General features: G+C 47.6%; 1 protein-coding gene across 4 annotated transcripts in view; it reads left to right on the top strand.

Annotated features, from left to right (window-relative positions):
* The first annotated feature begins 556 nt into the window (after positions 1-556).
* Positions 557-13,405, top strand: part of LOC143172316 (E3 ubiquitin-protein ligase NEDD4-like) — a 207,690-nt gene continuing 194,841 nt past the window's right edge. For all 4 annotated transcript variants that reach the window (XM_076361594.1, XM_076361592.1, XM_076361590.1 and 1 more), the window contains exon 1: positions 557-647. Coding sequence is in view for 3 of the 4 variants with exons in the window: in XM_076361592.1 (XP_076217707.1) it covers positions 600-647 (48 nt within the window). In the remaining variant the exon portion in view is untranslated. The remainder of the gene's footprint in view (positions 648-13,405) is intronic.

Genomic DNA, 13,405 nt, shown 5'->3' with positions numbered 1-13,405 from the left:
GGGGGGGGCGCGGTCCCGCTCCACAGGCCCGGCGGCGCCGCTCCCGCCCGCCGGGGGGCGCCCGCCCCTCGCGCCCACTCCTCGCGCCCGCTCCCGCCGCGGCGGCCGGCGCGGGGGCGGGGAGGGGCGGCGGCGGGTGAGGGGGGAGCGGGGGGGAGCGCCGCCCGCCGCGCTTTGTGCCGCTCCTCGCTCTCCCTCCCCCTCCCGGCTGGCGGGGGGAGGGCGGCAGCAAATCAGCCCGGCCCGGCGGGGCTTCCCGCCCCCGGCGGCCGCCTCCGCCATTGGGCCTGCCCGGCTCTCTCCCCGCCCCACTGGGCCGCCGCCGGGGCTCCCCACCGCGGGGAGGGCGCGTTCCTGCTGCCGCGGTGAGCCTCAGCCGCCGGCGGCAGCGCGGGCGGGCCCCAGCGCCGCCCCCGAGCGGCGGCCCCGGGCGGTACCGCCCCCGGCCCCTTCCCGCCGGCCGCGGGCGAGGAGCGGCGGCGGCAGCAGGAGGCGGCGGCGGGCGGCTCACCTGGGCCGGGCCGGCGGCGCCCCTGTGAAGCCCCCGAGCGCGGCCGGGCGGGAGCGGCGCCGAGCGGGACGCCCTGCGCAGCGGCTCCATGGCGACCGCGGCGGTGGAACCGGTCTACGGGCTCTCCGAGGACGAGGTGGGTCGGGGCGGGGGGCGGCTTGGGAGCCCCCGCGGGTGGTCTCGGCCGCGGCCAGCCTGGGGCCGGGCCGGGCCGGGGCCGTGGGCGGTAGCGTGCGTGTGTGTGCCCGTGCGTGTGTGCGCGCCCGTGTCCGAGTGTGCCGGGGTGCGGGGAGCCCCGCCCGCCGCGGGGGAACAGGCGCCCTTCGCCTGGCCGCCCCATCGCCATTAGCGGCGTTGGTGGAGGGGGAGGCTGTGGGCAGCCGGTCCCGGCAGGCAGCCCCCGCCGGCCGGGCGAAGGTCGAGGGTCGGTCCGGGAGGGCGCCCGGCGGGCCCGCCCCGTCCCGCTCCGCTCCTGCGGCCGCACCGCGGGGCTCCGCGCCCCCGCCCGGCAGCGCCGCCGGCAGCAGCCGCGGGCGGGCGGGGAGACGTGGCGGCGGGCCGAGCGGGGCGCCCTGTCCCGCAGAGCGCCGGCAGCCGCCGCCGGCCCGCTCGCAGCCCCGGCAGGTGCGTCCGCCCGGCCGGCCGCCCGGCCCGCGCCGTCCCGGAGCCCCGCGGCCGCCGCCTGCAAGGGGCCGGGGGCGGGCGGCGCCTCCGCTGCGAGGAGCGGCCGGAGACCCCGCCGCCCCGTGCCCGCGGCCTGGCTGCCCGGGCGGACCTGGGCGCTTTGCCGCGGGGCTAGGGAGCGGGGTCCGGAGGGTTCCCGGCGGCCGGTGTGCAGTCCCCGCTGCAGAGCGTTTCCTGGGCTGTGCCCGGTTCCCGTGGCCGGATCCCCACCGCCACCTCTCGCCCCTGCGTGCGCGGCGCGCCTCAGACGGGGGCTGGTGGCGAACAAAGAGCCGGGGCTGGCGATGGAGATGCTGTAGGTGGGAGGCAGCCGCTGCCTCGCAGCCTGGCGTGGTGAACGGGCTCTGCCCAGCGCTGGCTGCGCAGCTCTGCGGGTGTCCCCGGGGAGCGGCCGGGGGCAGGTGGGGGAAAGGCCGCTCTGTTGAAAGAGGAGGAGCTGCGTGGCCGACCCGCTGGTCCCCCCCACCCCGTATCGTGCCGGGGAGCTGGTGTCAAACACCGCCTGGTGCCTAATGCAGATGGAGCTTGATAAACTAGGTAGGACTTGTGATAACTAATCGCTGTGTTCTGGTTTTATCAACTGATGTCTTCTGCAGAACCATATACCGTGCTAACAAATTAAATATGCATAAGCTGAACAGTCCACTCTATCTTATGTGAATGTTAAAAATTGTAGTTAATGCCCTTTTTATTTCATTGCCTTGGTGAGGTACTCTTTTTTTTTTTTTTTTTTTTTTCCCCCCCCCCCTTAGTAGGCAGCATAATAAAGCATCAGAAAAGGGACAGGGTATGTTACTGTTCTGTGATTTCAGTATATCAGCTGTTAGTATCGGGCATATTGCTTGCCCGGGTTGTATTTTTACAGGAGTGAATAACGATAACAATATTACGTCCGGTTTTATGGGACTAAACATGAAGGGCTATCTGGCAGTCGTCTTGTGCTATAGAAGAAACTGGCATAAAAAAATCTTCTGACTGTAGAAGCTGCCAGACAATTTTATTACCTATTATATTTGAACGGCACCAAATCTAGATGACTGTACCATTTAATTCCAATTGGAAGGGAGGTTCGTTGGCTGGAGTGAGTGTTTTTATAAAGGGGGGTGGTGGTTAGTTCTGCTTTTGTTGATTTATAAAGCTATGAGAGCAGTCTGATTTGAAATGCTCTGTATGTGCGTGAAGGTAGAGGAGAAGAGGGCGCGTTGCGAGAGCCTTGGGCACATAAGATAGTGAACACAAAATCGGAGGAGAATCTTTTCCTGCCTGGGTTGTTTTCGTAAGCCTTCATGTGAGGACAAGGCTAGCTGACGGCAGCGGAGGCTGCAGGAGTCCCCCGAGCAGCTCGCTCCAGCCGGCTCCCATGTGCAGGAACGCTTCTGTGTCACCCAACCCTTCAGGTAGCCTGGGCCCACTGCCAAGCAATCTGTGGTGATCCTGCCTGCTCCCAGGGTGCCAGAGGGCCTGTACGGGCTGCAGGAACAACCAGGCCAGCGGGGCTTGCCGTCTCAACGCGGGCACCCCAAAACACTTGATTGGTGGCAGTTACATGCTTTCACGGTTTTGAGTATATTAGGAAGTGTGATCTGTGAGGTAAAGGGAAACCTGTGAGCCATCCCGCCATGTCCCAAACAGGTGGCTGAGAACGTGATGCTGGAGTCTGGCTGCTGCTTTTTTGGTTGTGTACTCACTGATACCTTTTGTGCCTGCCTCCTTCCTTGACATATGCTGGTACTTGCGCAGAATGTTAGAGAGAAATGAATACACAGAGAAATCCACTGGACGGAGAAGCGCAGCTGTTGGCTGTGCTACTCAGCGCCCCACTCTCCACCTTGGCTCTGAGATGGAAGGGATCTCATGAGAGCAAGGGCAGTTGCTGTAATGGTGCTCACATCCCCTGCTTACGCTAGGGACCTGGTCTGCTAAAGGGTGGGCATGGCGGGCCAGGTAAGAGCACCTGTCACTCACCTCCTCTGGTAAAACCAAGCTGTTTGAAAAAGAACTGCTTGGAAAAGCAAGCCTTTGGTGTCTCCACGATGACCCATGGTGGTCCCACGTCACAGATGCAGTTGATGACTGCAGCCACCCTACTTGTGAGGAACAGTGGACTGGTTCTTTGTTTTCTGTATTGCTGTAGATTGTGACGGTGCTGGACACTTTAGAGAACAGAGCAGTGATCATCTAAAAATACGACAGGAGACCGCAAATGGATATAGGGTGGAAGAAAGAGGAAAAAAGGACAGGGTGAGGAAGGGCATGGAGGAGAACGCGGGCGGTATTACGCAGCCCGATGGGCTGTAGTTTCAATATGCCAACAGCCTAAACTGTTGTTGAGTCTGTGGTAAATGTATGGGCAAAGGAAAACACTGAAGGAGGAGAATCTCCCTCGGGAAGGCGGCTATAAGTAAGCTTCGTTAAAGGTAAATCTAAAGAGTGGTTGAGAAAGGCAGGTATGTTTGCAGTTTCATTGCATGCTGGCTTTTGTGGATAATGACTTCTCATTAGCATTGGCTTGGATTTGACTTGTCTCTTTTTTTTGAAAAGCAAAATCTTTCTGCTAGTCTTGAGAGGCCGAATCATGTATGCGAACATGTTTAGGCTATTAATTTTTCTTTGTCCCCACCTTGGTTTGAAATACAGTTTGCAGTTCTCTTTTATACTGTTTTATGTAGGGTTTTAAGTAGGCCTTATGTAGAATTACCTGTCCTAGCACATTTGCTGATTGGAAAAAGTAGTTATTTAAAGGTAAGCTAGACTTACTTAATGGCTTCCTATAAAAATAGCAGTATCTTACAAATAATTAAGCATAGGCTTAACTTCTACTTGCACAGTAGATGTACGTGTCAGTAGGCCTACTTCATGTCTTAAATTAAGCATATGCTTAAGTGTTTGCAGAGTTTGTGCCTACATTAATCTCTAAATAGCTATAATTCTCAGTGGATACCTTCAATATGGACATCTGTTCTCATTTCGTTCAAATACTCTGATAGGCGTTAAGACATTCTGTAGTTTAGAGACTTACTGAGTCACAGATGACAAGCCAACCATTGCATTTAGCCACTGTCAGACTACGTTTTTCTTCAAATGTTGTTTTCATAAACCTGCCTCTTTGTAAATATGAGCTATAAAAAAATTTAGATTAATCTATTAGTTAAAATTAGCTGTAAATCAAATTCACTTGATACGAATTTTTCACTGTGAGGCTGGCTTTAGCACTGCCACAGGTTGCCTGGAGAGATGGTGGAGTCTCTGTTGCTTGGAGCAATTCAGAAGCCATCTGGACATGGTCCTGGGCAACCGGCTCTCGCTCGAGTGGGGGGGTGGGCCAGATGACCTCCAGAGGTCCCTGCCAACCTCAACCAGTCTGTGATTCTGTGAAATAATATTTATGTAGGCTACTGGAAGCTTAGGTGCTCTCATGTAATCTTTAAATACAAGTATATTTAAAAACTTACACCCCTTAGTAGCTGAAAATGCTTATGTTCCTGTGTAGAGCGTTCCTCCTTCTAACCAAAGTGGTGTATCCATTGCACACGCTTGGTTTGTGAGATGGCCATTTGTTAAACGCTCCTGTTGTTAACAGTGACGGGTCTTCAGTGCTGGCCTCCGGAGTGGAGAGAAAGGGAGCGAAACTGGAAGCACCAGCCCAAGTGACGTAAGCGATTTCCCCAGCTTCTAGCATTCGTTTAGGGAGTTCCTGAACCATTGAATACCTCAGGACCATTGATTTTTAGGAATAACTGGAGTGATCTCATAAACTCAAATTACTTTTTAGTCATCTTTATTCCCTACTCCCACCCCCCCATCCCCCCACTAAAGAAGAAAGGAAATAATATGTCCCTTAGAGAAGTACACCTCTCATTCATTTCAGTTTGGGTTCCTTGAGTGTCATGGAATTGAGTATGGCCCAAACAAAAGGGAAGTTTCCACAAGTATTCCCTTCCCCTTTCTCAGTGTGCTTGGGTGGAAGAAAAACTTGCAGCTTCTTCTGTCTCATTTGGTTGAATAAATAATGTGTCTTCAGAAAAAGATCCCTGAAGAAAGAGTATCTTTTTATATTTTAAAATATAGGCAAAAAAGAGGTTCGTATGTGAAACTGCTCTCTCCAGTTCCAGCATTCTTCTCTTTTCAAGTTCTATTCAACTTCCGTGACTTGTGATTGAATAAACTGAAATTACAAGCTTTCTACTGAGATGACATTTTGTCATGCATTAGAAATTGTCAAAAAGGAGCTTATGTTCATGAAAATATCTTGATGCATGAGATATAATTGCATATGCCTTAAAATAAATAGTTCTGGATATAGTCACTGCAGCTTAACCTTTTTTTCTCATCTTGATTCTTGTGTACTGTACTGCGCAAAGCACTGTGTGTGAGAAATGAATCCTGAAGGACCTCAGGAGCCTCTGTGGCACTCTACTTTTAATGAGACATGCGTTTGGTAAATACAAGCAAAACCAGTTTTCAGTATGATGGAAATGGTACCGGTGGATGGGATGAATTCCCATAAAGCATTGGCTTATCTATACTTTATCTAACATCAGGGTAAAGAATAAAAATAACATTTGCCACAATGATGTCACGGTGAAGTACAGCTTGGGCCATGAGGTGACAAGGAATATGGCTGCAATACAATGGATAAACTATCTCTTTTTGTGCAAACTGTTTCAAAATGAGGCACGTGGGAAGTTGGCTTTTGTGTCTTGTGTTTACATCTTCCTGATGGATTTGTTGCTCTGGAATGATCTCCCTTGAGGGTGTCTCTTTCCCTGTACTTGAATATCATGTTAATGAAGTTCCTCCGTGTATGTTTTGGTACTGTCCATGAGATGGGGCTGCGAAGGCTTTGAAAGGAATAAGTTATCGCACTGCTTGCGGATTAACTTGATTTATTACTGAGGAAAAAGGCCTCAATTTTTTCCTCCCCCACTTGACTAAATGACAAAGCAGTGACATAGTGGAGTTCAGCGTTGGATTTCTCTACTTTGCATTTTAAGCAAACCATAAATTTTTGAAATAAGCCTGACGGTGAGTTGTTGGGGGACGTGTCTGTGTTCTGCATGGTTGTAATTAGATTTAAGGTACTGTTTCCTGATACATTGCCTCGATGGTAAAACTGTCTCTTCCTGCTCACCCTGCTTCTGCACTGCAGTTGTACGGCCGGAGGTTTTCTGAGCCCAGGCTGTCCCCACAAGGCCCCTGCCAGGACTGGCGCCTGAGAAGGGGCTCTTAACCTGTGTCCCCCCATTGCACTGTTTCCCAGCTCGGCAACTGGAGCAGCGCTGGAGGACTGGGCGTTGTGGCACTGGAAGAGCGTTGGATGAATGACCAGGGCACTGGGCATCACTGCAGGTGATGTGCTGGAGAAACAGCTTGTAGACAGTTGTGGTTCCTTGTTGAGCGCTGCCGAATCTCAGCTGTAAGGTGGAAAATGGGCAGAGCGGTGTGAGGGGGCCAGCCTGCCTCCGGAGTGTGTCATCCGGATCCTCTTAGCTCCAGCTCGGCCTGCTGCTTACGTGAAGCAGGAGGCTTTTATGCAGAAAAAAACCTTGAGTTCCTGAGAAGATACACCTTTCATGAACAGCGCTGTGAACAGGCTTTTTAAAAGAGAGGTCTGTTTCTGCTCTGAATACTCTGGTTATATAAAAGCATAACTCTTTCATCAGAATGTGAGCTGGGGCCTCCCTTGGTCACAGCAGTGACACAGTGTCTTAGTAATAAGCAATTCAGAATAGTAACTTTTTTTATTGACTTTTTAAATGGAAAAAAAAAATCTGAATTGGTTTTATAGCTTCTAAGTGCATTGGCTTCCCAGGGATAGCACGTAAAACTTTAAATGACGATTAAAAAGTCCAGATAAGGAAGCATTTCATAAATGAAAAAGCTTGCGTATCTACTTGTTGTGGCATAATAACAAAATTAATAGGCTGTGGTTCTCAGTAGGTCAATAGATTTTTATAAAAGCTTACATTTTAAACCTGCTTTTAATGAGTTATCAGCATATTTCGGCCACTGTTACTGACACTAAGTAAATTCTAGTTTTAATGTAAAATTAATGTAGAGACATTTAAGGTGGCTTCTATTAAAAAGTGGGTCTGAGGGAGTGAAGAAATTTTAGTTTTATAGATGTATGCCCATTGAGAGATAGCTCTGTCTCTCTTCCACCCTTGCTCTCTTGTAAAGTGATTAGGTTATTTTAGTCTTGTGAGCGCAGGTGAGGAATGGTGCTGCAGGTAGTTCGGCCATTGCCTTCATTACTGCCCAAACACTGTTGTTGGGGAAGGGATGATAAGCATCTTGTTGGGTTTAGTATTTTCGAGATCCATGTTATGGGCTGGCCGTTGGAGGGCACTGTGTAATGGTAAATGTAAACTCAAGGTTATCATCTGTTTCTGCACAGATACTGTTTTCCTAGGAAGTAAACATGGACTGTGAGCCGCACACCTCTTGAGCAAAACCCTTCTGCTGCCACAGCAGTCTTCTCAATCTCAGAGGCACAGCTTTCTCTGGGAGTTTTGTTTAATGAATCTCTAATAGGGTTTTTTTGTGTTTTGTTTTGAAAATATAACCAGGCATGATGAGAGTGCCAAATGAGCTTATCTTTCAGAAGGGAATAAAAGTAATATCTTAGGATGTTATAGGAAGAGAGAGTGCACCACTGCAGCTTCTGGCTTGGAGTTGTGTCTTGAGACAACGTGAGGTTCAATAGGTTATAATATTTATCCTTTCTAAACCAAATACAGCTCATTATGCGAGATGGACTATCTCTACAGGTGCTGTAAGATCCAGAGGCCACATCAGAGACTGTGGGACTCGGTGCTATTATCTTTATTCATGTCATACTTGTGGGTAATGTTGCATGAAGCCAAAACAAGGCATCTGCCGTGGGGGCTATGTGTGCTTGTGTCGCAAGATCTGATGTAGATGCAGCCTGTTTGGCAGCTAACTGATTTCAGCTGGATCAGGCTAAATTGACAACTTCTTAGTCCCAGAGGATTATATGGGGCCAAGACCTCTTGCTTAATTAAACTCTGTGGCATATAAACTGGGACTTTTCTGAGTGAGCTGGAAACCTCTAGGCCTTTTAATAGCAGTGAGGGATGGATTATCTAACAGCTTCCATCAATAAAAAGTCGTAGATGCAATATCAGTGTGCAGAAGTAGCTTGATTTAATTATAGTTTTGTAAATTCTGGTGTCAGTGAACAGAGAAAATGTCACTAACTTTCATAAATTTCTTCATCTTTTGCTTTCACTGCTACTTCCTCTTAAATGTTTGTTTTAACTTTGTTGAATAAGAGAGCTTTACTGCTACAGTAAAAGAAATGCTACTAGCCATTTTAGAAAGAAATGAAGTGTGATCTTGTAAATACTCTGTTATTTTCGGTAAGCTGGGTAAGAATGCAATGGCAGGTTGGGTGACTTCTCCGACTTGCACACCGGGAGAAAGGAATGTGGTTTTACTGCTGGCATGCTCAGCTCAGCTTGGGACTTGAGCTGCTGCCATTTCATTGTTAAAACCTGCCAGGGGTTTTACCTTCAGCGGGGACTAGAACTGTAGCTTTCGAAAGTACTTAACCTGCTGTCATGCTAACTTTTTCCAGCATGGGGTTCTTAAACGGCCGAGTTCCTAATGCTGGAGTGCTCCCTTCCCCTGCTCCCTCTGTCTTTTCCTCTCCCCTCCCATAAAGGAAGAAAAACAAAACCTTAGGAAAGGGATTGTTTTCTGCAAAGAAGCAGCAATTAACTAGTAATTCATTTTAAAATAAGAGATGTGGTTAAATTGCATAGGCCTGGAAGCTAACTGCAGTTAAAATAGCTTCAAAAAAACAAAAAACAACCCAAAGCCCCAACAAAACAAATCCAAAAACTTGATTCTTGAAATATATTATGAAATGTCTGTCTTCCAGATGATGTCGACTGGGCAACAAACTCAGTGTGTGTATTTGTAATCGTTCATTTTTTCCTCCCTCTATTCTTTCAACCTTAATTCCTGTGCACTGGCAGGATGTAGATATTTGTCAGAATCCTGACTTCTAGGAATTAGGAACCTTGCCTGTAATCAAAAGAAGTATCTACAATTCTGAGAACACTGGCAGGATATGAGGAATAACTCCATGAATGAGTTGTGCTTTGCAATTAAGCTACAGTACCTTATTTTTGTGTCTGACTGCATGGATTAGTGTTGTTTTATTGGTGTCATGCCAACTCAAGACAGGTTTTCTTTTTTTAATGTAGTTTATCTGCTGGAGAAGAGTAGAATTGTTCAGAACAGTGCACAATCATGTCATCCTCTCTCCTTTGGCAGTTCCTAGTTTTGAATAATCCTGGCTTGAGGATAAAAGTATGTTCATATAATTGGTGCTTTTCTGTCTGTTTTTACTTGAAAGCAGTTCAAAGTCTTGCTCTTTTTAAGCATCTTTATGTAGAGGATCACACTGTGTTCATGGCAGGATTTTGGAGAGATGGGAGTGATGAGTAACTCTCAGTGGAGGGCATCCTGGGATGACTTCCTCATCGACTGTCTATCTGGTAACTGTGGTGGGGAAAAACTCCACTTCTGGCCTCATCCCGGTGAGACTGGACATGAGGTCTTGAGCACGCTGCTCTGTAAGCCTTGGTTGGTGTCCATGTGCACGTAAGGTGGTCATCGCAGCTCAAATGGTGCTTTGCTCTTCTGTTCCCCTGCACCTATGGGGCAGGTTGTGGTGGTGTTTAAGGTCTTCGGAGGGTGGAGAAGCATTTTATCTTCCAAGAATGAAGTGATCTGGAAGATAAACTAGCAGCAAGGAAGTTTTTGGGATACGTTGAAGGGAGGAGAGCCAAAGGAATTTTTTGGGTTTTGTGCTTTGCTTGCACTCCTCTTCCTCTATGTATTTATCCAGTTTCTCTGATGAGAGAGAGAATATCAGGTCTCCTTCATGCCATGGAGTAACTTACATAAACTCATTAACTTTTGAAATAAGTCAACAAAAGTATTTAACTTTTTAATCATTGAGAAATTACAATAGAGACATTGCTTCGCATTCTCAGTATTCTATTTTTTTCTGCTGAACACCAGCCAGGCTTCTTTTCTTCCTAGGTTTTGGTGTGTCTATATGAAATCTTGCTTCATTTCTTCTGCTAAATGAAAGCAGAGACATTGGACTCAAACTTTTTTGTCTGTTTGAACAAACTTAATAAATGACCATTTATTTAATTAAAAAAAAAAATCTTGGCTGATTTTATAAGTTTTTAGCCACCCTTCCTTATGGCCAGCTAGTGATAAGGTATTCTGGCCAGCATGTAGTTGAAACCATAGTCTTGCAGTCATCAGATCCTGATTCTGCTGTGTCCAAAAAGAAATAATAGTAATAAAAAAAAAAAAAAACCAAAAAACCCAAAACTGAGTGAAAATTAAAGACTTGACTTTCTATTATAAAGAGAGTGCCTCACTTTCTTGGTTTTGAATTCAGAGATACAGATTTGGTCTCTGAAAGGTCCTTGAGCCTTAAGTCCCTGGAAACTAGGAGGTAATAAGATTTTGATGTTGCCAGGTTTTTGTCTATATCTTATTCTCTTATCCTATCCTGCTTAGTCAGGATAGGAAGCCATTTGCTGGCCCCATTGTACTTTTGGCTGGTATGTCTACACCTATGAGTTAAAGGATGTCTTTTTGTGTCCTGTTTTTTCATATTTATATGTGTACTTCCTTAGGTAATATAGATCTCTAGAACTTAAATTGGAAAGAGCCAGTAGATCGTCTGGCTCTGTAATAGCCAACTTCTGCCCCTAAGGCCACAAAAGTTGCAGACTGTTCTGGACTAGCTCCCAGACATGAGCAGCGTTGCGGTGGGACTTGCTGGGTGAACTAGGTCTGCTCTGGAGCGAGGTGAGCGGATGGGTTCCCTGGGTGCTGCCACCCAGTCATCCATGAAGCAGAGCTGGATCCGTTTGGCAGTTTTATGTGGGGATTGCTGGAATTCTGCTGTCATTGCCCAGCTGTTCAGAAAGCCTCAAAGCTCTGAGGTGTGTGTTGCACCTCTTGCAAAGGTTTCTATGTGTGGCCTTGTAGGGTCTGAGATCATCATCTCAGATCTTGGCTGACATTGTGTGTCTAGTAAATTGTGGGGTGTCACTGGCATAATGCAACTGTCAAATGGCAAAGTCTGAAGGTGTTAGAAAAGCTAATTCCCCATTGTGGCGAGGAATTGGTGGAGGGGAGGTGACCAGGTGGTCCCAGCATGCTAGCTTTGTGCCAAATGGAGGAAGATAAAGTCTCCCCAGGTTCTGGTGTGGAAGAGAAGTGTCGGGTTTTGCGGTGGGAAGGAGGAGGCCAGGCTGAGACCATCGGTGATGGAGACAGCCCAGGCATCTGAAGCTGAATTGGCTGCTCCTGTAAGAGGTCCTTTAGCCCAATTTATTAAAATGAACCGAAATCTGGATTTATGGGTTCAGTGTAATGAGCTGGGCTGTGTGCTGTGGCTCCCTCATTACCCTGGTTTCCTGCGGCTGGGGCAGGCACAGCTGGGTGTGATGTGGACCTCCAGCTAACTGGCTGGAGGTTCATCTCGCTGCCACCTGTGAGTCGTCACGTGTGACCATGGCTGAGCATTAGGGCAGTGCATGTGCACCACCTCTGTTTGGCAGAGGGAGTCGAGGCTGCTGGTGTTAGGTGATGGCTTCTTTAGCAGCTGATAGGAATCTAGTGGATTTGCACTGCTGAAAGGGAGGTCCTGCTTTCTCTTGTGCATCTTGGGACATTCTGTGAACCAGTACAAACTGCTATTTTGCAGACAGCTGCCCATCTCTTTGCTGGGCTGTTGAATTGCAGTAGCTGCCAGAGAGGTGATGAGAGTCAGAGGTATGTGGCAGGAGCTGCTGGGGTGGTGGTGGAGGGTGTGTGCGAAGAAGGGAGGGCAGGACTCTGGTGGTCGTGAGCTATCAAGTTGGCTGTTTGGATCTTATGAATCCAAAGCTTTGGCTAGAATCCTGACCCTGATGAAATCCGTGGTAAGTTTGTCTAAAGACAGCTCATCTGTAGCCTTCTGGAAATGTGAAATGGATGAACTCCCTAGCAAAGAAGTGGAGAAAATAAAGGCTTCTTCAGTTTGCCTGTGATGACGTTTGTGGTGATGGGAGTGGTGAGAGGGACACATGGTGTGTGGACAAAACCATGTGTCTGTGCTTTCTGCTTATGGTGATTTAGCCTTATTAACAAAGCAACAGAATTGCTGCTTTTGAAAGAGCAAGCAGCAATGTACTTCCTTAACCTCTGTTCTTAGTAAGATGATGGTATATGTATTATAAAGTACTGGCTTAGTCGTTGGTTATAACTGTTGAGCCAAAAGAACTTGAAAATACTCTGTTTTGGACAAGTCTTGCTTTAGTGAACTAAATGATAGCTGCAGATTATATGGAATACATAAATGGCATATATGCAGTTTCATTTTATAGCTGTGGTAATGTTGTAATTGTTTAAAGTCTCAGTATTACTGGGCTCTCCTCCCTGGCTCTGTTTGTATGTGCTTTTTTTCCCCCCTCTCTTTTTTAAAATGCAGTCTTAGTGCTAAAGTTAACACATATATGGATCAGTAGATAGACACTTGAGGAGATGGTGAACTTCCTTGCACTTGCTAAGAAAGTTGATTCAGGAGGACAGGGAGTGGCAAGTTGAGAAGGTGTGTGCTATGGTGAGGGAGCTGCTTCACTGCTTATGTTACATATCTTCAGGCGTAACTCTTTATTGGTGTCTGTAGTGGCATTTGGTAAACTTTGAAACACTCAAAGTACTAAGCGTCTAGAACCTTTGGGGTGGTTTTGTGATTATTTACAATTTTTCTTATGGGAGTGCCAAAAATTAAGTATTGTGTTTATATTTTTAAGAAGTACATCAGTACTATACATTGCATTGTACTGAGTAGGGAATTTTACCATTTTTAACGGCTACAAATATATATTTAAACCAGGCACAAACAGTCTAGTAACAAACAGTTACTTATATAAACTTGTGGAAACTTCTTGAATCTCATCAAGTTACTGACTGAAGAGTAGCATTTTCCTTATGGTTAGGAGACGTTCACCAACTATGACAAAAATGTTTGCTCTTAAGATGTGATTTATTTTTTGTACATCAGAGGAGCTAAATTAATGTCTCATTGCAGCTTAAGTAGGGAGGATGGATGGCTTTGCTTTCCCCTTACCCTTCCTTAGCTCCAGCTGTGATCCCTCCCTG

Source organism: Aptenodytes patagonicus, chromosome Z (genome assembly GCF_965638725.1).
Source record: "Aptenodytes patagonicus chromosome Z, bAptPat1.pri.cur, whole genome shotgun sequence".
NCBI classification, from domain to species: Eukaryota; Metazoa; Chordata; class Aves; order Sphenisciformes; family Spheniscidae; genus Aptenodytes; species Aptenodytes patagonicus.
Note: the sequence above shows the minus strand (reverse complement) of the source record. Positions and strands in the feature narration are given on the sequence as shown.